The sequence below is a fragment of the Euprymna scolopes genome, chromosome 3 (assembly GCF_053919585.1).
Source record: "Euprymna scolopes isolate OS-2025 chromosome 3, ASM5391958v1, whole genome shotgun sequence".
NCBI classification, from domain to species: Eukaryota; Metazoa; Mollusca; class Cephalopoda; order Sepiida; family Sepiolidae; genus Euprymna; species Euprymna scolopes.
In genome coordinates, this window is record NC_136484.1 from 59547310 (window position 1) to 59573131 (window position 25822).

The 25822-nt window shown below is 31.5% G+C and overlaps 1 protein-coding gene across 2 annotated transcripts in view; it reads right to left on the reverse strand.

Moving 5' to 3' along the window:
* Positions 1–25822, reverse strand: part of LOC145255794 (branched-chain-amino-acid aminotransferase, cytosolic-like) — a 1034811-nt gene that overhangs the window by 942863 nt on the left and 66126 nt on the right. For both annotated transcript variants that reach the window (XM_080114482.1, XM_080114489.1), the window contains exon 2: positions 7013–7087. In XM_080114482.1, coding sequence (XP_079970608.1) covers positions 7013–7087 — 75 coding nt within the window. The remainder of the gene's footprint in view (positions 1–7012; positions 7088–25822) is intronic.

Below are 25822 nucleotides of genomic sequence, written 5' to 3' on the forward strand. Positions count from 1 at the left end.
TTCGTTATTTCCAATCATTTCATAACATTCTTCATCATTTAGCTGACAATACATTTCATTAACTCTTATCCTCAAATAGTTTTAGCCTTGATAAGTCGTGACTCATTGGTACTATATCAAGTATCTACAAACTCAATATATTTAGAGAAGTCGATTATCACTAATAGATAACAAAAAAACGGCTCCGTTCAGTCTTATTAGAATATGAATACCTACTGGAGGGTGCCTGCATGTGAAATTATTGTGGTAAGAGTTGCACAATCTCCAATAACACCTCTCCTAAGTTGGCACTGTTTTAATTTCAGTTGCAAGTATATATAAGTTTAGAATGACTGGAAACAATGCTGAGATAAGCGGAGAGCACATACAGCACCTAGCGTTCTCAAATGGTTAACCATCTGGTATTGGCCAAGTTCATCGTTGCGTAACTTCGATAGTCTTGCAACAACCGGTGTGTCAATGTGATTGTTCCGTATAATAGATCATAGAAATAAGGAAAAAAAAACAATCGAATAAGAGAGTTACTTCCAAAATGTAGATAAATTGAGTTTTTATATATAAAAACATGAGAAAAATTTAGAAACAACAAACCGAACATGCAGGGTCCCTCTCCACGAGTGAAAGACTTACTTTTATCATGACTAATGTTTGTGCAGAATTTTAAAAATATTCAAGGAGTGGTTATTGAGAAAAGTATGCGATTTTGGGGCCGTTTTACTTCTAAAATGGCCCCTAGAGGGACAACGAGAGTCATCCCCGAAAATCTGTTCTTGCAAAAATTTACTTCAACCATGACTAATGTTTGTGCAAAATTTCAAAAGAATTCAAGGTGTTGTTATTGAGAGAAGTGCAGACAAACGAACGGATGAATGGAAGTGAATTACTAGGTCCAATCCCTCCTTTGTCAGGGGGTGGGGGCAATGTGGATTGGATACGAAAGTGGGATGATTTACAAGAGAACATACTTTTTCGTCTTGGACGAGTTGGTTTCTGCACTGAGTGAGAACTGACAAAAAGATTGTGAAATCAGAACAATCTATGACAGCAGCTTCCGGATGATGACGACGACGACGACGCCGCACAGCATTACCTTAGTTACAAGTTTTATTAAGTGCAACTTGTTGAAACACGGAGTGATGAAACAATCAAACTTTGGAGGAATTTTTTTTCTTCTTTTATTTAATGATGTGAATTCTTCGAATTTGAGTATTATTTTTAGACACCATTAAAGCATTTTAAAAATTTTCCAAGTAGGTAGCTGAAAAAAAGAAGAAATGGCAACACAACACAAACGCAAAATAAATTAACGTGAGGAGCAAATTAACAAGCGCAAAAGAATTTTCTTTCTTTGGCATTCCTGAAGAGCATGAAAAGAAACGGCATTATTCATCAATAATCATGTTTGGCCAAAAGGCAAAACGAAAGCTATGGAAAACCTATTAAAACATGAATGTTTCAAATATGATCAAAGCAATTATTCTAATGGTATTTGTTCTAGTTTTTTTTTTCTTTTATTATTTCTTTAAAGATTTATTTTTTAAAAAGGTAACAAATAAAGAAGTTCTATGTTCTATAGTATTTAAGGACCGTTTAATTAAGAACTTCTTTCAAATGAATCCATGAAAAAGAAATAAGAATAAATGATAATGTCAAAACTACTAAAGTGAGGAACATTATATGCATACATATACAAATCTATATGTCTAAAAAAGCGAGAATGTATGTGTGTTTGTGAGGACATTTCTCAACCTATATACTCAGCGAATTTTTGATCTACAGGCTTGAAATTTGGTATATAGAGTATTCAGACATGTAAAAAAAACTTTTTAATCAGTTTTCATCTGAAAAAGGACTGCTATGGGGTCAAAATTAAAAAAATTGGTACTTTGGTGGTGGTGGGGGGGGTCATCAGATTTTTAACTGTCAACTGTTTCACGACTGTGCATGTGCAGTCATGAAACGGTGATTTTCAGCTCATCAAATGTGACTCCTGTCTGCAAAGAGAAATTTGAGAGAGAGTGTTTGCTGGGTCTAAAGTGGAGTTGGAGGCAAACTGTCGGGCAAGCAGGTTGACCTTCTTATTTGCTATGCAAACAAGCTCGTGGTTATTGGATAGAGGGGGAATTGTTGATTGACCATTATTTACTCATTATGTTTTCTGGTGATTTTTGTATGCCTTTTCTTGCCTGTGGCTATTTCACTCATATAATCATTTCCAGCTTCTATATACTTTTATCTATTTGTACTGGACTTATGTTGGATGAATCTGCAGAAAGCATGCTGCCTTTGAGCAATGGCAGCTGCACAAGTAGAAGTAAACCATTGGGAGAGGGGTTTGCTATAGAACTTCCATATGGGAACATGCGCTTCTGTTTGGAATCATTAAGTAGACTAGTTCGCACACTGTTCTGCAGGAAGAGAAAAAAAACTACTTCATAGAGCATCTCTGATGTGACTAAAACGTTAATGTTTCATGTTTACAAAGTTATGAATAAAATTTATATCATTTTAAACTAACCGGTGTTGCATGAGAGAACAGTCATTTATTTTTAACTATAAGAATTATTTTTCTGCTTTTGTCACATGAAAGGTAAAATTTATTGTAAAAATAAAATTAAACAAGTCGAGGTAAAACAAACCAATAAACACAAATTAAATCTTACTCAAACAACAAATACACAGGTAAATTTTAACAAGAAAAGAAATATGCGATAAGTTTCACTTCAATTGGTAAATAAAGCACAACAACAATATTATGAAAACAAAGGAAATATTTTCTCTCTCTATTAAAAGTGAAAAGAATTCTTTCTTATGTGTTTTATCATTAGTCATTATTAAGATTAAGCCTTTTCTTCCTTGTTCATAAAAATTAAATTTGCATGCATAATTGTTCTTTCCTTTCCGTATTATAATTATTAGTTATTAAGATTGAGATTAAGCATCCCTTTCTTTGCTCATAAAAATAAATTTGCAAGTGTGATTATTAAAGTAAGCTGGACACATATACATTCAATTTCATTAATTTAAATCAATCTTTCAAGTATTTCAAGTCATAAAATTTGCAAAACCATAGTACCTATTTACTATGCCTCCCCACGGGACAGAGTTAGACACTCGGGTCGTTTTTTAACGTGGAGAAAAGGTACAAAAATAAAAATTGTCTCAGTCGTGAAGGATTTCTCCTCCACCGAAAGAGAACAAGAAATAGAAGTGCAGCACCTGAAGAACAGATACTACACTTTGATCTTGTCCCGAAGGCCAACTTGCAAAACCATAGTAAACTGGCAAAGTTATATATATATATAAATCCCCGAAACAGTGTTTCATGGTAAACAACTGATGATCCCTTAAAAAATATAAAAATTGGTATTATAGTAAATTTGAGAGTTGATGCAGTGATTGCAGGTGATTAAATGACTTACTGACTAGATGTTTTTTTTTAATGAATGATAAAAAATAATTTTTTGTGTGGTTTCAAATGTTAAAAACTTCAAAGACTATATATATATAGTTATAGTATAATCACGTTGACACAAAGATCATTGAAGTTAAGCAACATTGAGCCTAGTCAGTATTAAAATGGGTGACAATTTGGGAATTCCAGGTGCTGTGTGTGCTCTCTAATTATCTGGCCATTGTTTCCAATTAGTCTTGGGTCTCTCCTTACGGGTGTCCATTGTCTCTTGAGACTGAATGGAGGCATCATGTTTGTATGCATATGTGTGTGTGTGTGTATATATATATATATATATCTATATATATATATATATATATAAAATGCAATTTCAAAGAAAATGCTTTCATTCAAGTGCAAATCTGCAGAATGCAATTCTTACCTCTTTTTATTACTTGTTTCTTTCTAATTCATTGCAATAAGTGTATAATTTTCTTGCAGAACATTTGTTATGCAAATAAACTTTTTTTTTTACCAAAATTTGTAAGGAATAAAGAGATAAAAATTGCAATATGCAGATTTAAACTTGAATGAAAGCATTTTATTTGAAACTGCACACAGCAAACAAACTCTCAAAACACATACACTGACAATAACATGTTTAAATGTATATGCAGATTTTAATATATATATATATGTACGTGTATGTGTGTATAAATATATACTTTTCTCCTATTCAATAATGTATCTTTCCACTTTGTATAAAGAAAGATATAATTTAAACATGTGCAAACACACAAATATCTTTTAAAAAAACATGTTATTTTTCTAAAAATATATGTGCACATTTATGAAGTATATACAATAAGTAAGAGGATATGATGGAATACACGTTCACATACACTTGTCTCTTTATTTTTACTGCCACTTTCTCTCTCTTTCTCTCTCTATATATGAATGAGAGAGAAAGAGAAAAAAAGAATTCTTGGAAACTCCCTATTGCTGAAGTGTCTGCAATTTATTACCAAAATATAATTCTTAGAAGAAATGAATATGAAATAGTGTAGCACAGGAGGTTTTAATTAAAATCTGAGTGGGAACAGCATCAACTGATTTCACGGGGAACTTTATAAAAAGTCTTAGTAATGAGTCAGCACTTATTAAGGTTAAAATAAAAATGCTCAAATATAAGGATTATTGACAGGAATAGATTGATGTTTGAATAATGGTGAGAATCTTCAATAATCTATAATATAAATCTCACCTGTCTGTTTAAATGTATGTATGTATGTATGTATGTCTCACAAAAACTTTTGACAGAGGCGGCGGATTTTCACAAAATCGGTATAATTTTGAAGCCTGATTCTTTGGATGACAAATATCGAAAAATTATTAATTAAATATTAATTCCTTCACCCTCAACTGGGCACTTTTCTACAGGGAGTGGTCACTTTTTTTTGCCGATATTTTCGAAAGTCATCACCTCTTTTTGATTGTCTAGCCTTAATTTAAGCCTAAGTCACTTCCGGTTTGGCGATGGGTGCAACAGCTAACGCATCACTTTTTTTTTTTCACATTCTTTTCCTCTTTCGAGCTACGGGTTCGAGCCTTCCTGCCTACTACCACTTTTTTTTCCCTCAACTAACACTTTTACACACACCTCCACTTTCTTTTCCACCTTCACATCACAGGTTCGAGCCTGCCTGCTTCCTACAACTTTTTTTTTTTTTTTTTTTTTGCTCAATGCCTACCTACAAACACCCGGGCAACGCCGGGCACCTAGGCTAGTAATTAATACTACAAGACAAGTGAATATCTCCAAATATTATTCCCTCAAAACAATTAACCCAGAAAACATTTCTTCCCCATTATCAGAAATATTGTTCACATAATGTGAAAAATAAAGGACAAAATAGAGGGGGCAGCCTCATAACTTTCACTTCCCTCTGACTTCATGAACGATGTGCCTAACAAATGGTAAAGAATTGTAGTTATCTGAGTTGGCTGTTGTTCAATGACTGGGTAATATGTGGTGATTTCTAATCCTCTCATACTACTCCCCATTCAACTGTTAATCTACCTATTTTATTTACCTTTATCTTCAAATTGTTTGAACCTTAATATAGGAGGACTAATTAGTTATCAAAAGATTTTCTTATGAAATCAGTTGATGCGGTGTCCACACAATTTGGGAAGCTATTGGCGAATTGTTAAAAAATAAATTTATCTCCGAGTTGGTGATTATGTCAGAGGATTCCATTGATTATATGATAAACATTTCAAATTGATATGTAATAATAATGGATCATTTTTTTTTTTTTAACAAGACTTAAAATTTTATAGCAGTTTATATGCATTGGGGTGGGATGATGGGGTACTTTTTAATTTTCAGATACAAACTTTCACTCAGACGAACTACAAGCTCTTGTACCCATTCGACGTCCATTCTTCCAAAAACCCTGACAAGCAGCAAAGTCCCACCCCTTCACAGTAGAGATCTTTAAATGTAAGAAAGACTTCTATTCTAATAGTTTCTTCCCCAGAACTGCCAGACTTTGGAATTCCCTTCCGGGTTCCTGCTTCCCCAACTGTACTGACATGCAGAAGTTCAAGTGTAATGTGAACAGAAATCTTGCTGCTTAACTCCCTACATTGTATCCCTGCAACTTATGTCGTCCTCGATAGTAGCTCCCTACATCAAAGTGGCACTATGCCTTGTTTGGGGTGAAAATGTAATAAAAAAAAAAACAAACAAAAAAAAAAAAACTATACCATACTGAATGAAATGTGAAAGTCATACTAATAATATAATAAACACAAATAAGCTATCCTATTTTTATACTGAATGAAAAGTTTCCAAAAACATGATACTGAAAATGATACAGTTAGACTTCTTTGCTGTAAAATAAAAAGTTTATTTTAAAAAAAATAAACAAATGAACATTTATAAAATTTTATACAATTCTAACTTCAAAGGGAAATTTGTCTATTCTTTTTATTTGTCCTCTCCTTCATTAAAGTTATAACTCCTAAGAATTTAAAAAATTAATCTTCAACCGTGTTCAAATATTTTTTGTACTACATTATAAAAACATTTCTCATACAATTCCTTCTGAATTAATGTTGGGGCAAATAATCTTAATGGTAAATTAAAATTAAATCTGAGGATTTTTAATTTTTCAACAATTTATATTAAAATATTCTTAAATATATTTTAATTCATGCAGAATTTTTATTTGTTATAGAGTCAAATATCTATTAAATATAACATTAATTGAAACCATAAGCCACTTAAAGCTTGAAGAATGAATTTGCGCATACGCAAAAGTAATAGAAATATGTCAGCAAGTTGAAATGAACATTTTGCATTTCAACTTGCAGACATATTTCTGTATGCGTCATTCATCCATCCAAACAAAGATTTTACTCGTTAGAAACCATCTTTGGTGTATGATTACTGTTTCCTGTTAATTCCAGTGTTATGTAACAAGTAGTTTAAGAGTCAGTCACCATTTTGGATCCTGTACAGGTAAACTAAAATTAGAAACTTTTCAAAACTGAAAAAACAAATATGACGAAGGTAAAAAAAAAAAAAATAATAATCCAAAAACTACTTACCAAGAAAGATGATTGGCGTGTGGGGCTGCATATCCTACGTGTAAGATGAAGGATGTGCTGGAATTTTGAGGAAGACTGACGGAGAAAAAAGAAAAAGAAGAAAAAAAGAAATTTAATAAAGATTATGATGCAGAAATAAAAAATTAATCAAGAAAAAGTGGAGAAACGTTTTCTCTCCATGCAATACATGTCCTCAACCTTCGCTGACAACTTTAATGTTAATGTGTATTTTGCATTCGGAATATGATTTGAAAACGATTTATATCTTTTCAAAAAAAATAAAATACTCATTTCTATCTCACTATACATTGAAATATCAAGCTGTCATAAGTTTTCCAAGTTGAGTTAATTTATGAAATTTCAGTATATAATATATATATATATATATATATATATATATATTATATATATATATATATATATATATATATATATATATATATATATATATATATATATATATACAATACTTGTTGCAGGACGGGTGTAAGTAATAAATAGTTATAAATGTCCGTTCATGTTTTTTTCTTTCAGTGGATGACATGGGTACAGTTTTGATGCCCCCTCCCCTCTGTAAATCTTGAAGTTTACAAAAACATATAATGTTACCCATCCTATTATGTAGAATAATATATAGTTAAAGCAAAATAAATTTTGCACTACTAAAATAATTTCTAACGTTATTGATAATGTTTTCCCATTCATTTGAAGTCATGTTTTGAAACATGACGTCAAGCATAAATTTCTCTTTCTCTCTATATATATGAGAGAGAGAGAGAGAGAGAGAGAGAGAAAGCGATCTGTCTCGCCATCTCTCTCTCTCTATATATATAGATATAATTTTCTCTCTCTCTCTCTCTCTATATATATATATATATATATATACATAGAGAGAGAGAAAGAGAAAATTATATCTATATATATATAGAGAGAGATAGAGAGAGAGAGAAAGAGAGAGTTATAGAGAGAGAAGACGAGACAGTGAGCTCTACATAAGCTTTAATACTAACATTGAACTTTCCTCTCTAAAACTAGCACAGCATACATACGCACACACATCTTTACTGACAATTGTAAATGAGAAGTATATTTAAGTCTATAAAAAGAGAAGTCTTTGAAGCAAGAAAGTCTCTAATAATGAATAGGTAATTGATGGAGGGAACAGTAATTAAGACATTGAAGACATACAAAGAAAAACAACAATTGTCAGACTCTAAAGTGATAATGAGTGATGCAGAATCAACAAAAAACAAAGATGTAATAAAAAAAAAAAGAAAAGGCACAAATTAGAACCAGAAAATGGAAAATTGAGATAAATTCATCAACAATGATCGTCAGACACACAACACAAAAAAAGAAATGATATGCAAATAACAATTTCTATACTTTTTTTTAAATATTTAGATGAATAAGATTTATCTATATAATTATAAAACTGTGGACCTTGCTTGCTTGCATATTGTCTTCCACAATCGGGCGATTCCATCTTTTAAAAAATAGATGATGGGTGAATTTAAATATACACAATTATATATATATATATATATATATATATATATATATAGTAGAAAACTTTGGTGGTGTCATACTGGAAAATACTGCCGAAGATGAACCAGCAACACAGATTGCAAGAAAAAAAGAGAAAGAAATACACCGAAATCGAAATAGACACAAAAAAACAAGGATGAGAACAACATAAAAGAGTAGGAAAGTTCCCAGAGGAGCTTAAACAGGAATATATAGACAAAGATGCTTCACTCCAATGGCTCAAGAGCGGGAGACTTCCATTTGATGAGGAAAGACTCATTATAGCCAGTCAAGATTAGGGCTTACTCACAAATGGATTAAAAAAAATGGCGGGCCTACAAGCAAATGGCCAATTCCGGTTTGGCCACTCAGCAATTGAGAGCCCAAGCCACCTAATGTTTGCATGCCTAATCTTCTTGGCAGATGACCTTTACACTGCCTGTCACAACAAAGTATGTAAGTACCTCCATTGGAAGATCTGTGGAGAGATGCAACTTGACAGAGGAACGAACATCTGGGAACATGAACCACCACCGATAACATCAAACGGAAAAGTGATCGTGTTCTATGACAAAGACATACAGGCGGGCAGATACATAAAAGACAAAGCTATCAAACCAGACATTGTAATATGGAACAAGCCCGAAAGAACTGCGCTCATGATCGATGTCACAGTCCCAAATGATTTTGGCCTTAATAGAGCTGAACGGGTAAAGATAACAAAATATCAGGATGTAAAAAATGATCTAAAAACCACATGGTCTCTGAAAGAAATACCGGTTGTGATAGGAGCAACTGGTTTAATAAAAAAAGAACCTTCAGAAATACTTAGAAGCAATCCCTGGAAGACCAAGCTGTAACGAGATACAAATTGCAGCCATAAAGGGAACAGCATCTATTCTTAAAAGAGCCCTTGGATATAAATTTAAATTATAACAGAATCAAGTGTTAGCTCCAGGAGGGAGCCCCTTGATATCTTAAAACTTACTGAAGTTAAATTAAAAAAAATAAAAAAATAGAACGTTGTTTTCAGGTTACGATGTGAAATACAATGTTTTTCCGGCCCCTGGTTACGGCATTTGCCCCGATTTACAGTGTTATTTGATTATATACATGTGTATTATATCCTATACTGTATTTTGTTACTAATTTTTAATGCCATATCCCGGGGTTCTACTGTATATATAAATATGTCTGCTTCATTGCTTGAATCTTGTCTCAACGATCTGACGATTCTATTTTTATAAAAATGGATGACAAGTAAATATATATATATATATATATATATATATATAGTAAGTTATAAAAATATATATGGCAATTAAGCTATACAGAATATTCCGCATTTCATTCTCGTGAGAATTTGTTAGGCTTATGAAACGTGGAATATTCTGTGTAGCTTAATTGCCATATATATTTTTATAACTTACTACCTAGCTCTATCTATGTATTGAGCACTGTTGAAGTAAATACTGAAAATTTACGCATAAAATTATATTTTCATATATTAATTTATGTGATAAAATTAAGTACTCATACATATATATATATATATATATATATATATATATATATATATATATATATATATATATATAAAACAGAGCATGTACCAGCATGTGAGACAATCAGCAGCAGTCAAAAGATAGCTGGCTAGCAAAAATATTAGCAGCTGGAGCTGTTAAAGCATGTATGCAAATTAGCAAGTGTGCGCAAGCTTGTGTCACAAGAAAAGGAAAAGTAAGTTGAGGACCGGGCAAGATGGATGCATGAAAGTTGAGGGCAAGAAAGCGCTGGCTAGCGCCAGTGTGAGATGGCATTGACAGAGATTTTTAAAAATGTGTGTGCAAAAAAAACTTTGGAAATACAATGAAATACATTGTTTTGGAGGAAGCATGAATTTGCACTTAAAACTATACAGAGTCGGATTTTTATTTCTTTTCCGTTTTATTTGTTTGTTCCTTTGCAGCGGTACCAGACAGTGTGTGGGTCCGATAGGTTTCAAGCATAACGACATATATATTATTTAATTGGAATTCATTATTGAGATGAGTATTATTTATTAATTTTATTTATTGCGGTTTCAGTCCTAACCAAAGCCGACCAGAGGCTTACTTGGCCAAAAACGTGGTTAGATCGAAGGCAGTAATTGCTGTGGATGCAGTTAGGAGATTCGGAGTTCCTATCCCATCGCAGTTACCACCTGACGAAGGCCAGAGGAATAGTTGGCCGAAACGCTGTGAAACAACCAAAAAGATGAGGATAATAGTCCGCAATAAATAAAACATAACGACATAGTTAAAAAGTAACGGCCAACACGATACGGAAAGTACTTCTAGGTTTGAGTTATCTATTAAACATTGCAACCCCAATTTGTTAAAAATTGGAAATATCGAGTTCATTTTTGTATAAATGTTAAAAATCATTGAATAGAAACATAAATCAATGAAAACAAAATAAAAAATAAAATGAAAGGAAAACAGACGTGTGATATCATTATTTAAATAAAAAGAAACAAAACGTCGACCTCAAATTATCATGCAAGATTTGTAACTAAGAACATCATGCCACAATGATTTTTTTATTAAGACAAATTTGGACAAATTATTTTCAATGTTCATGCCAAGAAAGATGCTTATTTGTATGTTGTTATTTGTGAAACATAAGCGAAATTGCATTTGGACAAAACCAGTTTAGACATTGTAGCTATTTATACAGCTTGGTTTCCACAACTTTTTTTCTTTACAAAATCTGCACTTGCTCCAGAAAGCATATTAAATAACAGGTAAGCATATTAATATCATGTAATGCGCATATATATATATATATATATATATATATATATATATATATATATATATATATATAGAGAGAGAGAGAGAGAGAGAGAGAGAGAGAGAGAGGGAGGGAGAGAGAGACGAGCATGTTTTTAATATGCTTACAGAAGCAATTATAAAACGTTTAGTGGTAGTAGGTAAAACGGATTTTATTAAATAACAGCTAAGCATATTAATATTATGCAATGCGTGTATATCATTCAAACACTACCATTTTTTAATATATGGTTAAGTGTTTTACTCATTTAGAACTGCTTTAAAACTTCACCGCTCACTCATTTTGCAACCACATTTTAAACAATTTCTACAGTTCATAGGTCACCTTTTCAGCTATATTTTGAAAGAAAAATTCAACTTTCGTTCAGTAAAACAAAAGTTATAATAAAATTACTGTGTTCAAAACTTCTTAGAATCTGTAAGGAACGGAGAGACGTTTCTTTTTATTGGCTGTTGGTTACCATAGCAACCCAATCTGTTATGCTACCTCAAATCGGCTGGGAACGGCGGAGATGATGACGTAACAGGATATAAAAAACTGTATTTAATAATTTACTGCTGTTCCGATCTGTCGTTCAGCTGTATTGTCACTAATAATTCACAGGTAACAAGTGAAACAGAGAGAGAAAATTTTATTTCAAAGCCTGAATAAATTATGGATTACATAGAAAAATGCGAGCATGAAAAGTAATATAGTTAAGATTTAAACATGGAAAAGTAAAAGGACTAGCTGTTAAAACTGGAAAAGAAAAAGACAAGATATTCTAGTAAAAAATACAATAAATTTATAACTTAAAATATTGCAGTATTAATTAAGAATTGATTATATAATCTTAGATTGAATTTAAAAAAAATTCTTAATGCTGCAATATTTTAAGTTATAAATTTATTATCATTTTTACTAGAAATATCCTGTCTTTCTTTTCAAGTTTTAACAACATATTACTTTTCATTCTCACATTTTTCTATGTAATATATATATATATATATATATATATATATATATATATATATATATATATATATATATATACTAGCAAAAGTACCCGTTGTTGACTGGGTTCAAAAACAGCCTACAGAAAATGGACTGATTTATGAAAAGTATGATAGGTTATGAAAAGGAAGGGTTGTAAAGAGATAGCTCCGAATTTGGGAGTATCAAAACCAAAGCAAAATATGATGAAAGTAAAAATAAAATAGATAAACCCCATAATTTATTATACCATATCTGTTCACACTGAAACACTTATCACAATATTCTGTGGATCTATATTAAAAAACATTGTTAAACTTTGTGACATATTTCCATTCTATGGAGGTCAGGTGCGAACGAACACCCCATAATTTTATTATACTATATTTCTTCAAACTGAAACATAATTATCAAAGTATACTTACGCAGATAGATATGAAAAGTCTTTATTAAAGTTTGTGCCTATTTCCATTCTTTGGAGGCCAGGCGCGAATGCAGACCCCACAATTTTATTATACCATCCCTATTTAAGTTAAAATATACTTATCAAAGTATTATTATGTACGTCTATATCAAAAACACTTGTAAACGTTTTTTTTTTTTTTTCATTTTTAAATTTTTTATTTCAATACTTTGTGGACCAGGTGCGAACGCAGACCCCATAATTTTAATGAACGACCGTTCTGCCAGATCAAACATTCCCACCACAGGAGTGTCTCGATACATCTTTTATCATTATATGTAATCAGTTTTTTAAAATAGTCAACCATATAGGAGCCTATTCGTGACCAGACACACATATACACACATACAGACATTCAGCTTTATATTATAGATAGATAGATAGTATGTTTATTACATAATACAGTCCGTCCAAAATTGAACCCTCTTTAATAATCATGTGAGTTTCATTGGGTTTACATCTCGGAAATCAATTGATACAACCAGTATATGTTTTGATCTCACTACTATATATTTGCTTCAATATAATAATCGATAGAGAATTGTCTCTATAATAATAAAGACGTTAATGCATTAAAATATCATATTTAAGCATATCTTATGACAGGGCAACTCCAGGCAGACTGCTAGTATATATATATATATATATATATATATATATATATATATATATATATAAATATATAAAAGTGAACGTGTCTGTCTGTCTGTGTGTCTGTCTGTCTGTCTGTGTACATTTCCCTACGCAATAACTCTGTCAATTTTTAGTCTATAGACTCGAAATTTGAAATACCGGGTACTGAGATTTGGGAAAATCGATGTGACGGGTGTCAGCCAGAAATTTGGCTGTTAAGGGGTCAAATTTCAACGATTTGACCTTTAAGAACTCTACCAAACTCCTCCGACAATTTTGGGTTTAGACACTTGAAATTTTAGATATAGGTTCCTTGAACCTGGATCTAACTTAATAAAGTGATTTGAGCCCGAAACTATAAATTTTAAGGGGTCATAATAGGGGTCAAAGTTTTAAAAAATTAACCATTTATTTTTGTTTTTTTGCTTTTTTTGCACAGCATACACCTCCAAACACCCGAGCAACGCCGGGCACCCCTGCTAGTATATATATATATATATATATATATATATATATATATATATATATATATATATAGAGAGAGAGAGAGAGAGAGAGAGAGAGAGAGAGAGGGAGATATACAAGAGCATGTTTTTACTATACTTATTGAAGTAATTATCTATAATATGCTAAGTGAGACCATGTAAAAAGGATTTTAATTATACATTTCAACTTTACTGCATGATACAATTTATTTAAATTTAATCTAAATAAAAAAATAATCAGCCAAATGCAATATTATGAAAAGTTTTATTTTTCAAGTGATTTTAAATATTTCTGATAAAACAGGTGATTAAATAATGCCCGAAAAATTAAATAGATAAATAAAATAAGTAGATAAAATAAAAATTCAAACTTGAAACTAAAATAAAAAATATAAATATATATAAAAATGATATGTAGTTTGCTTGAAGCATTGTATGGGATAAGTATGTAGAAGAGATTTAGAAGGCTATCACAATGTGAGGAATGGGATATAGATGAAGAAAAACGAAAAAAAAGTGACAATTTACAAATCAATAATTATATACATATATGTCTATGTATACATATATTTATTCAATTGTGTGAAGTATCAATGTCTTACTCGTGAGGTCTGTTGTATGTGACAATATCCATTATATTTCAAGAAAAAAAATCCCCTTTTCAAATGGTGGATATAACGGATCTATTCCAGCATGCTTTGAATAAATCCGTTACCTTCACCATTTGAAAAGAGGGATTTTTTCCCCAAAATATAATGGATATTGTCATAGACCATGCAAGTAAGACATTTATACTTAATACAGTTGAATAAATATATGTGTATATAGACACATATGTATATATTATTAATTTATAAATCGTCACTTGTTTTCGTTTTTCCTCATCAACACCAACTATATCCCATTCCTCGCATTGTGATAGCCTTCTAAATCTCTTCTACATTATATATATATATATATATATATATATGTATATATATATATATATATATATAAACAAACAAAGAAGTCATCTTTTCAATAAAAAAATAATTACTCATATTTTTTTTGGATCACTCAGACTACAATTTCAATCTTAAGCTGACTTTTTCTAAAAAAGGATTTTGTTCGACATCCCACACAGATTCCTTGAGTTTAATAAGATACACCTGGAGAAGCTTACATCAGTCAAAACATTCTAAGAATAATATCCAACATGAGAACAATAGTTCGAATAATCCAAACTATCAATCCTTATTAAAAAAAAAAAATTCTAAAATAAAAAGAAAAATTATGAATAATATTTTGCCCAAACACTGTATCTTTTTTGTTTATTTTGCAGAGTTTAATCTCCTTCCCATTACATCTAAACAATTTTTTTTTAATTTGACATATAATTCTGGAAAGAAAAAGCATATAAACAAAACAAATTAAAACATAAACAGGTAATATTTTCTTAAACCAAAGTTGCTTGGGATTGAACAAATGTTCCACACTTCCAATACTTTTCTTGTCATCGAAATCAGTGAAATTGCTCATGTATACTATTAATAAAATTCTAAATGTTTATTTATTTATATGTGTGTGTGTATATATACAAAAAAAAACTTTCGAATGGATGCACCGAATTGAAAAATTTTTTTTCCCCTGAAAGGTGTGAGTCCCTAGATTGTCCTTATCTATATATGGTCCGTAACGAACAATGCTGAGTCACACAAAAAGCTCAGAATAAGGGCTTTTGGGCCGTTATGTGCAACTGTCGAAAAAGTTACCTGCCCATGTCAATGGAATTCAGTACTGTCTGTATACATTCGTGGTAACATCTTTCGGCATATGGACAGGACTTGTGGCACAATGGATAACACATCTTACTGCGAATCAGAAGATTTCAGGTTCGAATCCTGGCAAGTTCATAATAGTTTTAAGCACCATTTTATCCAACGTTTACTCATTATCCTTACCTTTAGGGTATTTTTGTTTTTCAGTGATTTTGTTTTGTGCATATGGGAATTTCCCAAACTCCGAGTTCACAGGGTAAGCGTTGATGGTAAGACGATATTGAGTGTACTTGATGTTGAGTGTATTTGATTTTGTCTTTGACTCGCCGTTGTGTGTGCCGACACAGCACAGCCGCTAGTTTTTCAATAAAATCAATTGAGTCCCTGCTCTAGTTAGCAACCCACCAAAGTTCACGAAGAAGAAGCTTCACATGCCTCTCAACAGTGACTTAGTTCATCATACATTGTAATCTACATTGCACTGTAGAGACCCTAATGTACATTTTATAAAATTATTTTTATATAATGGCTTGAATTAAAGTCAAGTATCATCATACAATTGTGCTCTAAACAGAAAAATTAATTTCGAAAACTCCTCTGTCTTATCAAAGAACATACCGTTGATTTTATATGACAGGCCCTTCTATCTTTGCAGTAATAAAACTTCTCAAATACATTTGTGATGTTACACTGTATAACGGTGTGAACTTTGGTCAAAGTCCGACTATTCCATTTTTAATCAAATAGTTTCAATTATCATTACTTATCAGGGGTATTCTGATACAAAATCTATTTAAGAACACTGTCAGACATAAAGTACATTTGTGTAAAAAATATTTTTAAATTGCCCCAGCCGTTTCAGAGTTCTTATGGAATGAATTCACATGCACAAAGTGCCTTTATATATATATATATATATATATGTGTGTGTGTGTGTGTGTGTGTGTTTCTTTATTTGTACTACTTTTGTAATACATGATTTCCACAACTACAGGTACTTCACTATGAACATAACCAGATGCTGAGATACCACACTTAAGTGCCAGACAGACATTTTGATTTAGAGAAAGGAAAGAGATATTAAATGCCGGTGTTTACTAAATTTATGCTTTTACAAAGAAATAGATACTACACTTTGATCCTGAGAGTCAGAGAAATTTGGATTTGGAGAAAGGGCTTACTGAAGTCATGCTTTACAAAGAAATTTTTTAAAATTATATTTTTACAAAGAAATAAAAAAAACATATATTGCGGATCATTCCAGAATCCAGAGTGTTAACATTAATAATAAGAAACATACAAGTCGATCTTATCTTGTTGAACTTCACTCCACTGAATAAGAACGTCAACAAAATAAGGGTTGGCAGATAAAGACCAACATGATGACCCTCAGTCTTTAGATAGATCAAACATCCTTATCTTTTTTTTTATATCAGAAGTACAAATATGAATATATTACACACACACACACACACGCACCTATACATACTAAAGTGAAGGGATGAGGGAGTAAGATATGGCTGGAGATAAAAAGCACAGGCTTACCAACACTTTGAAAACTAAAAAGTTAAACATTTGAAAGCACTCATAGGAAGTATCTGATAGACCATCAAATTGAGGAAACAACTCCTTGAATTATTGGTAAGTGAGACAAAAAAAAAAAAAAAAAAAAAAAAAAAAAACAGGAGTGGGGGGGGACGTCTTCATCTTTTACAAGATAGGCATCAGATAGAGAATGCATATTCAAAAACGAAAGGGTAATATAAAACTTCAATGTTGAGAGAGGCAGAAAAGGAAAAAAACAAAATATTCAAGAAGTCTTTTTAGAGTATCAAAAAAAAACAAACAAAAAAAAAAAACAAATAAAGCAAAATGATGTGAAAAGATAAGGCTGTTATTGGTGAGAAAATTTATTCTTATTGCATTAACCTCGCCATCTTGAACCAAAAACAGCAATAAAGAGTTTAAGGTAAATTTTGATAGATTTGTAAATTCTATTAGATAAACACCACGTTGAATAATATTCACGGTTTTACTTTAAAAATATTTACAATGTAGACAGTTATCATTGTTGCTTTAATGGCAATTCAAGAGTTTTTTGTGTTATTCAATACCGAGAGAGATTTAATAGCATAACAAAGGTTACACACGCTCCATGAAAAAAAAAAAAAAAATGACAAAAAATATTACGCTTAACTAGTGTTCGTATTAATATTCATATAAAATAGTGTCTCAATCAGTAAAGTTATGATGAAATAATAAGAAACATCTCAAACTGGAAAGCTTGAAATAAGTAACAAAACTTATCAATCATTAGAGAGATAAGAAAGGAAAAGAGGAGGAAATAAAAAAGCTAACGTCTCATTATGTAAATAGAGTGAAGGATGTTTACCGAATTGATTTTAGATGATGTGCGCTTTTGTGACAAGATTATGTGTGTGTGTGTGTGTGTGTGTGTGTGTGTGTGTGTGTGTGTGTGTGCGCGTGTGTAATAGCTATATACAGACCAACATTTATTCAGTACAATGACTAAAAAAATAAACGATGAAAAAAATGGCTGACCGGTTTCGCCCATCGCTCAACAGAGCTAAATCAAGGTTAAATTTAAAAATATGAAAATGAAAATATGGCAATGGGGTGGACAAAATAAAAAAAAAGCAAAGATGGAAAAAAAAAACAAACAAAATAAATAGGGAAAAAATCAGATAAAAACCACATTCAGTCCTAAAAGATTTTTTTTTTACTTGCAAAGAGAAGGCCTCAAATCTAACCTTGATTTAGCTCTGTTGAGCGAGGTACAAAACTAGTCAGCTAGCTTTTTCATCTTTTATTTTTTAATTCATTATGTGAAATAAATTTGGTCTGTATATAGCTATTATAAAATTTTGTACCCCTAAAAACATTATATATATATATATATATATATATATATATATATATATATATATATATATATATATATATATATATATGCTAGCAAAAGTACCCGTCGTTCACTGGGTTCAAAAACAGCCTACAGAAAATGGACTCTCATTTATGAAAGTATGATAGGTTATGAAAAGGAAGGGTTGTAAAGATATAGCTTCAAATTTGGGGGTATCAAAACCAAAGCAAAATATGATGAAAGTAAAAATGAAATAGATAAACCCCATAATTTATTATACCATACCTGTTCGCATTGAAACACTTATCACAATATTTTGTGGATCTATATTAAAAACCTTGTTAAACTTTGTGACATATTTCCATTCTATGGCGGTCAGGCACGAACGAACACCCCATAATTTTATTATACTATATTTCTTCAAACTGAAACATAATTATCACAGATAAATATGAAAAGTCTTTATTAAAGTTTGTGCCTATTTCCATACTATGGAGGCCAGGTGCGAACGCAGACCCCACAATTTTATTATACCATCCCTATTTAAGTTAAAACATACTTATCAAAGTATTCTTATGTACATCTATATCAAAAACACTTGTAAACGTTTTTTTTTTCATTTTTTATTTCCATACTTTGGGGGCCAGGCGCAAACACAGACCCCACAATTTTTATGAACCACCGTTCTCCCAGATCAAGCATACCCATTCCTGATCCTCGATACATCTATTATTATATGTAATCAGTTTTTTTAAAATAGTCAACCATATAGGAGCCTATTCGTGACCAAACACACACACACACACACACACACACACACACACACACACAGACGTTCAGCTTTATATTATAGATATATACATACACACATACACGTTGGTCTTTATTATGCAGAGGAGGATTTTATTTTTATCCAGGGTAGGAGGCACATTTTGGAACTCACCCCAGTTATGGTACACAGTATAATTATGCTATAGTAACACCATATTCGGCAAAAGTATGCTGGAACATAGGTTTCCATTAGATTACCAAACTGAAATGGCGTTGAACCTACTAGTCAATATTAAGTGGATAACCATTTGGGAACATATAGTGCTGTGTGGAAAAGGACAACGCTATCTCCCTGAATAAAACTGCAAAAAGAACCATCATCCTCCCTGACCAGGATATGCATGTTACTTGGGATCGCTTGTAAGTTAATATTCCTGTGAAACTTCCCCCTTTGGAGGAAAGTAGTTTAACCCACTCAGAATGAATTGCCACACCAAGTACCTTAGTTGAGTGCATTATTTTTCAGTAATAAATATCCTCTAAGATGCCCTCTCATCATTTATTTTTACTCAGACTCCCAAAATTATTTGTTTATTAATCTTAGAAGGGCACCATTATCCACACACTAACTTCATCCCTTTTTCTTTTGCCCCAATTAAGTACCACACCTACTTAGAGATTAACCGACACATTTTCGCTTCTTTGCAAACCGAAAACAATAGGCTTTCTACTCTTATTAAAAAATTGGTCTTACAAACCATGATTTTATTTGGTTTCTTTGTTCTCTGGGTGTTTTTGTTGCTCTAATCCTCATCTTTTTCCAATGAAATTGAAAATATTAATCTTTTGTAAATAAAATTGATTTTAAACTACTGGGTATATTTCAAATAGTATAGTCCACAGAGTAAATGTGGTATTGTGGTGTCTGCTGAAGTGAAAGTGGTTAACCAAATTAGATGAATGGCTTAAAAGTGTCTAATTAATAGCAACATAAACCATCGCCCACCCACCACCACCATCCTTCACACTTTTGATGGCCTTGTGCCCAATTCGCTAAAAATTTTTTTTTTTTTTTTTTTGTAATGCCTCAACGCTCTTCAGCATGATATCCTCAGCAGTGTTGCATTCAATGCAGAAGACCATAGAGTTACCAGATAGACAAAAAATATTGCTGAACCCGAACCGACCGAATGTCAACATCACGATTAACACTACAATCATACGAGACATTGTTTGCTGATGATTGTGCGCACAAAGCCAACACAGATGCAAACGTGCAATATATTGTTGATCATTTTTCTAAGCCATGCAACAATTTATGTTTAACTATTAGCATAAAGAAAACTGAGGTATTGTACCAGTCTGCTCTGGGAAAAATATATATGTTGAGCCCCACAACCACTATATACGATTCTTCCTGCTCTCTATCTGTGCCTTAATGTAAATGCAGATTCCATGAACAAAACCTTTTTACACTATTCCATTGACCTGCTTCCCAGCTGAATATAACAAATCCAAAATAAGCATGTTCCTATTAAGCGGTCCCTATAAGTAATCAAATTTACCCAATTTACACACTACACCACCACTTTACATTCATTAACCTTTATCTTCGAATGGCCTTCGGGTTTTGATAAGAGGTGACTTCGAATTAAAAAAAAAAAAAAAAAAACTAAAATCAATGGACAAGTCTACTTACTTGGACAGTACACATAGACAATGAAGTCAACTACAGGATAGCCAAGACTAGCCATGCATTTGGATGTCTCCGATCCATTGTGTGGAAACATAGACGGGTGTAAATCAAACCATATACAGCTATGATTCTTACCATCCTCATGCATTCTTGTAAAACTTGGACGATATACACATGACCTGTCTCCATAGACTATTGAAAATCAAGTGGCAAAAATACCAAACACAGAAATTTTAGCTCCGCTAAACATCCCATCAGTACACACCATGTTGCAACAATGTCAGTTTTGTTGAGCAGGTCATATATGCTGCATGTCAGATTCAAGACTCCCAAATCAGCTCCTTTAAGGTGAGCTGTTCAAAGGAAAAAGAATCATAGGAAGACAGCAGAAATGATTCAAGGACAACCTGAAGTTCCACCCTTGAACAGTTTGGTTTTTATTCTAAGGAAAAACTAGTCCAAGACAGATGTTTCTGCCATACCGCAAGCCACAAAGGAGCTACAATTCCTGAAATTGCTGAATCTACATGCATTAAAGAACACGAGAGGAAACATACCATTCTGCTAAAGAATTATCCCACAAATGTCCCACATGCGGGGAAACTCAAATCAAATTCAAAACAGTCTGAGAAGTCATCTCCTGACTCACAGTACAATTACATGATTACAGTCATCTTTGCAAGCAATGGATGGATATCACCTTAACTAAAAAAGAGAAAATGGATTTATTGCCTGAGGTGCCCTCACCATAGAACGGTGAGGAGTCTGACCAAGCAATTTTTACAGATAATTGCTATTGATCACAACCCATGCTAAGTTTGTGGGGAATTAGCTAAATAACTACTACAAATAGCTTATTCTATACGACTGAAGACAAGTTGGTATTTTACACATAGCTGAGAAAAAAAAAATTATAGGTTAAGGCATTTTCAGCACAATGTAAAGACGGTATACTAATCTGAGAAATATGTTTATTTTTTTGTTTTTCTCAAACAGACATTATTGAAGTAAAGGTCATAATTAAGAGAATGAACTGAATACACCAACAACAGTGTTCATGTGTTTATAGCAAGGGCAATACTGCAATGAAGATGGATATGAAAGAATAATGAACTTTGCTTACATTTTTACCAAGTTTCAGTTATGAAAGAGGGATTACACTACACATTTCAAAATGTTTTTCATGGTTTTTAGATTTATTTTCCTCCGGCTAAGCTATCTAATCATGATATAGAAGGCTTTTAAAATTTGCAATCTTTTTTTATTGTTGTTATGGAGGAGTAGTTTAGTGCTAGCAGGACTTATATGGAAATTCTACCTTTACTTATATGTTCTCTTCTCTTTCTTCTTACTATAAAAATATTTGTTACCTAAATAGTTTTTTTTTTAAATTATTTTACATAATACCAATCATGTTTTAATTCATTTATTTATAATAATTTAAATCTTTTAGAAATAAACAGTCTCTGTCTTACCGTGAAATTAATTGTTGACTAAATGTTCTATAAATAAATAAAACGGATGTCACTTTTCGGGACAAGATCAAAGTGTAGTATCTGTTCTTCAGATGCTGCACTTCAATTTCTTGTTCTCTGTTAGTGGAGGAGAAATCCTTCACGACTGAGACAATTTTTATTTTTGTTCCTTTTCTCCACGTTGAAAAATTACCCAGGTGTCTAACTCTGTCCCGTGGGGAGGCATTGTAAATAGGAACAATTAATTTTGAAATAGGGAAAATCTAAATTTTAGCTATCAGTGGCGTCAGATAGTCTGTTTTGCATTTCATTTTTTTGCGTTTATTCAGATTGGCACTTATAGCGATAAACAAAAATGAAGAAAAACATTTATACGGTACCTTTTTGTTGTGGAATGAAAATGTTATATTCCAAAAATCACAAAATTGATCAAGTACATTTTTTTTTATTGTTTACAAAAAATAAATTTGCTGTTTTATACCAATAAGTTACAGATGAAGTCATGTTTATTATAGAAAATAATAAGGGGAAGTAATCAGTGATTGTTTTGACAGTTTTCACATGGTTGTCTGCCTTTGTCCTGGACGTTTTTTTTGTGTTTTTTTTTACTCTCATCAAAACAGAGTAAATTTGGATTTTCTTGAATAAAAAAGAAAACTACTTAATCAATTTACGTGATTTTTGGAATATTTCATCCTCGTTCTGTGACTGGTACCTATATCATACAGACATTTCTGTATTTTCTTTAATTTTGAATACCACCATAAGTGCCAATCTGAATAAACACCCATTTTTTTTTTTAAATGGGTGTAAAATGTGATCGCATATATACAAACGAAGATGCATGAGTATTGCTATACAATTTGAAAGTGTATCAGTTCTTAGATAACATTCTCATTTGTTGCAATCAAATTTACTGAACACAGAAAAAAATCATTCAGAATTTAATTCAGAATTCAGAAGAGAACTTGAACACCTACTAGATCACTGTAAACCCTGACTAAATATTTAAAATCACATAGCATTTGCAGCCCAGATAAGATCTCATAGCTATGGCTAACCTACACTGGCTTTTACGAAGAATGGTGCACTTTCGTCAAATGATAGCACAAAGTTGGATACACCACCAGACTAGATTAATTCTTGTCCTGGAATCCAGTAAGACCAGGAGACCACAAGAAATATATACTTTAACATATGTAGATGGTCAATTGTGGAGAGGAAAATAATGTTTTCAACTTCTTTACTAACTCGGTGTATGAGATGTAAAGGAGAGCTTTAATAAAATATTTGCATATTTATGCATCTCATATAGAGATCAAGTGTTAACCCCAGAAAGTAGGGTTCCTTGATTTTTGGGAACTTCGACTGAAGTAAAATGAAACAAAATGTGAATTTAGTAATCAAAGCATTAAGTTTGGTAGAGGCGAAATGAAATTTTCTGTTTGGGACAAAATTCATGTGCCATGTTCAATACATCAATAAATAAAATAAAACACGGTGAAATAAAACCTACAAACAGAAGAAACATTACTTAGTCCTTATAAAGAACATAAAGACATGTCCGATTTGAAGCAAAAGGAAAGAAATAAACAAGAGCACAGTTAGATGAATTGACACAGACAAATATATGATATATTAAAAAAGAAATTTCCAAAAGACATAAGAAAATGAAATATATATATATATATATATATATATATATATATATATATATATATATATATATATATATATATATATATATATATATATATATAAAATTAAGAGATAAGATAATGAAAAAAAATACATTAAAAAATACAAAGCCACTGGACAGAAAAGGTAATTTGAAGTTTTGGATAAGTTACTTTTTTTTGTTGTTTTATTTAAAACTTCCAAATCAATAAATCTGTTGTTTTTGTTTGTTATTGTTTTTCGTTTTTTTTTTGTTTTTTTTGTTTTGTTTTTTTTCGTAGTAACTATACAAAAAAAAAAAAAGAAGAATTTGCTGGTTTTGCATTTTTTGTTTGTAAAAATCGTGGGGAAACGCAATTTACTTTCTATTCAGAGTTTCAGCATTCTAGGCCAACATTTCTGTTCTTTGATTAAACCTGAACCTTGCATCCTTTCATTATGAATATCGAATGAAATTTGGAAAAATAAGGGAAGGCTGCTTCAAGGGATGAGCAAAGAAAAAGAAAACAAGTAGAAAAAGAAAAATAGGAACATAGAAGTTAAAAAAAAGACACACACACACAAAATAAAACTGGTAATTGAAAATCTGTAAGAGACAATCCACCTAATTCAACAAGAGAAATAAATATTTTTTCTTAATAAGGAGGACAGAAAAGTTCTATTTCATTGAATCAACCTGAAGTGAACTAAACCTGATCCAACCTGATCCTTCTCATTAGAAATCATCCAGTCATTGAAGGGGATTCTTCAGAGAACACAAATTTCAATAAGCTCTAGTTGAGTGCTCTGATATATTCTATAACCTCCATTGCAGTTCTATTGATTTTTTTTTAAATAGTGCCCTGTCGCTATCCAGCTTATTGGACACCTTCTGAGGTGAGAGAAAAAAAAAAGACAAAAAACTTTATTAAAAGAATACAAATTTGCTCACCATGTATTAACTACACACTTTCTGAATTCGATCAGCAATCACTTGCCTGTGTCTGGTTGGTAAAGGTCACAACAAACGGCCCTATTTGTTATGGTCTTTGTATTTGCAGATTGGTGCCAGTTTTCAGCTGGCACGTTTTACATAGAGCACTTGATATTCCTAAGAGGTCTCTCATCTAGTAAATGGTAACAACATCGAAGTAGTCCCAGATGAGTTGAAAAAGACATCAGGCAATATGCTTATATATATATATATATATATATATATATATATATATATATATCATTAGTTATCATCCCCAAACCAGAAGATGTATTTAATTCATATTTTTTATAAAGTATGTCTTACATACAGTTCGTTGAATAGTAGAAGCCCACTAAACTTCAACAGTTCCTTAAAAAATTGGTTTTATGTGGGATGAAAAAAAGATTTAGAAAAGAAAAAATATAGATAAAATGAAATGGAGATATTTAAAGTCTGCAAAAACAAATATAAAAAAACATTTACTTATTATAATGTATGTGTGTATATATATATATATAAAGAGAGAGAGAGAGAGAAACTGTTGATTAATTTACAAGACAATTCAACAGATATTTGTTGACATTACTTGAAAGCGACCATGCTGTAGTCTGTAAGGAAACATTCCCATAGTAACGCGTTCCAAAAGATTGGTGTTCATAAAGATCGGTAAGATTGCAAAC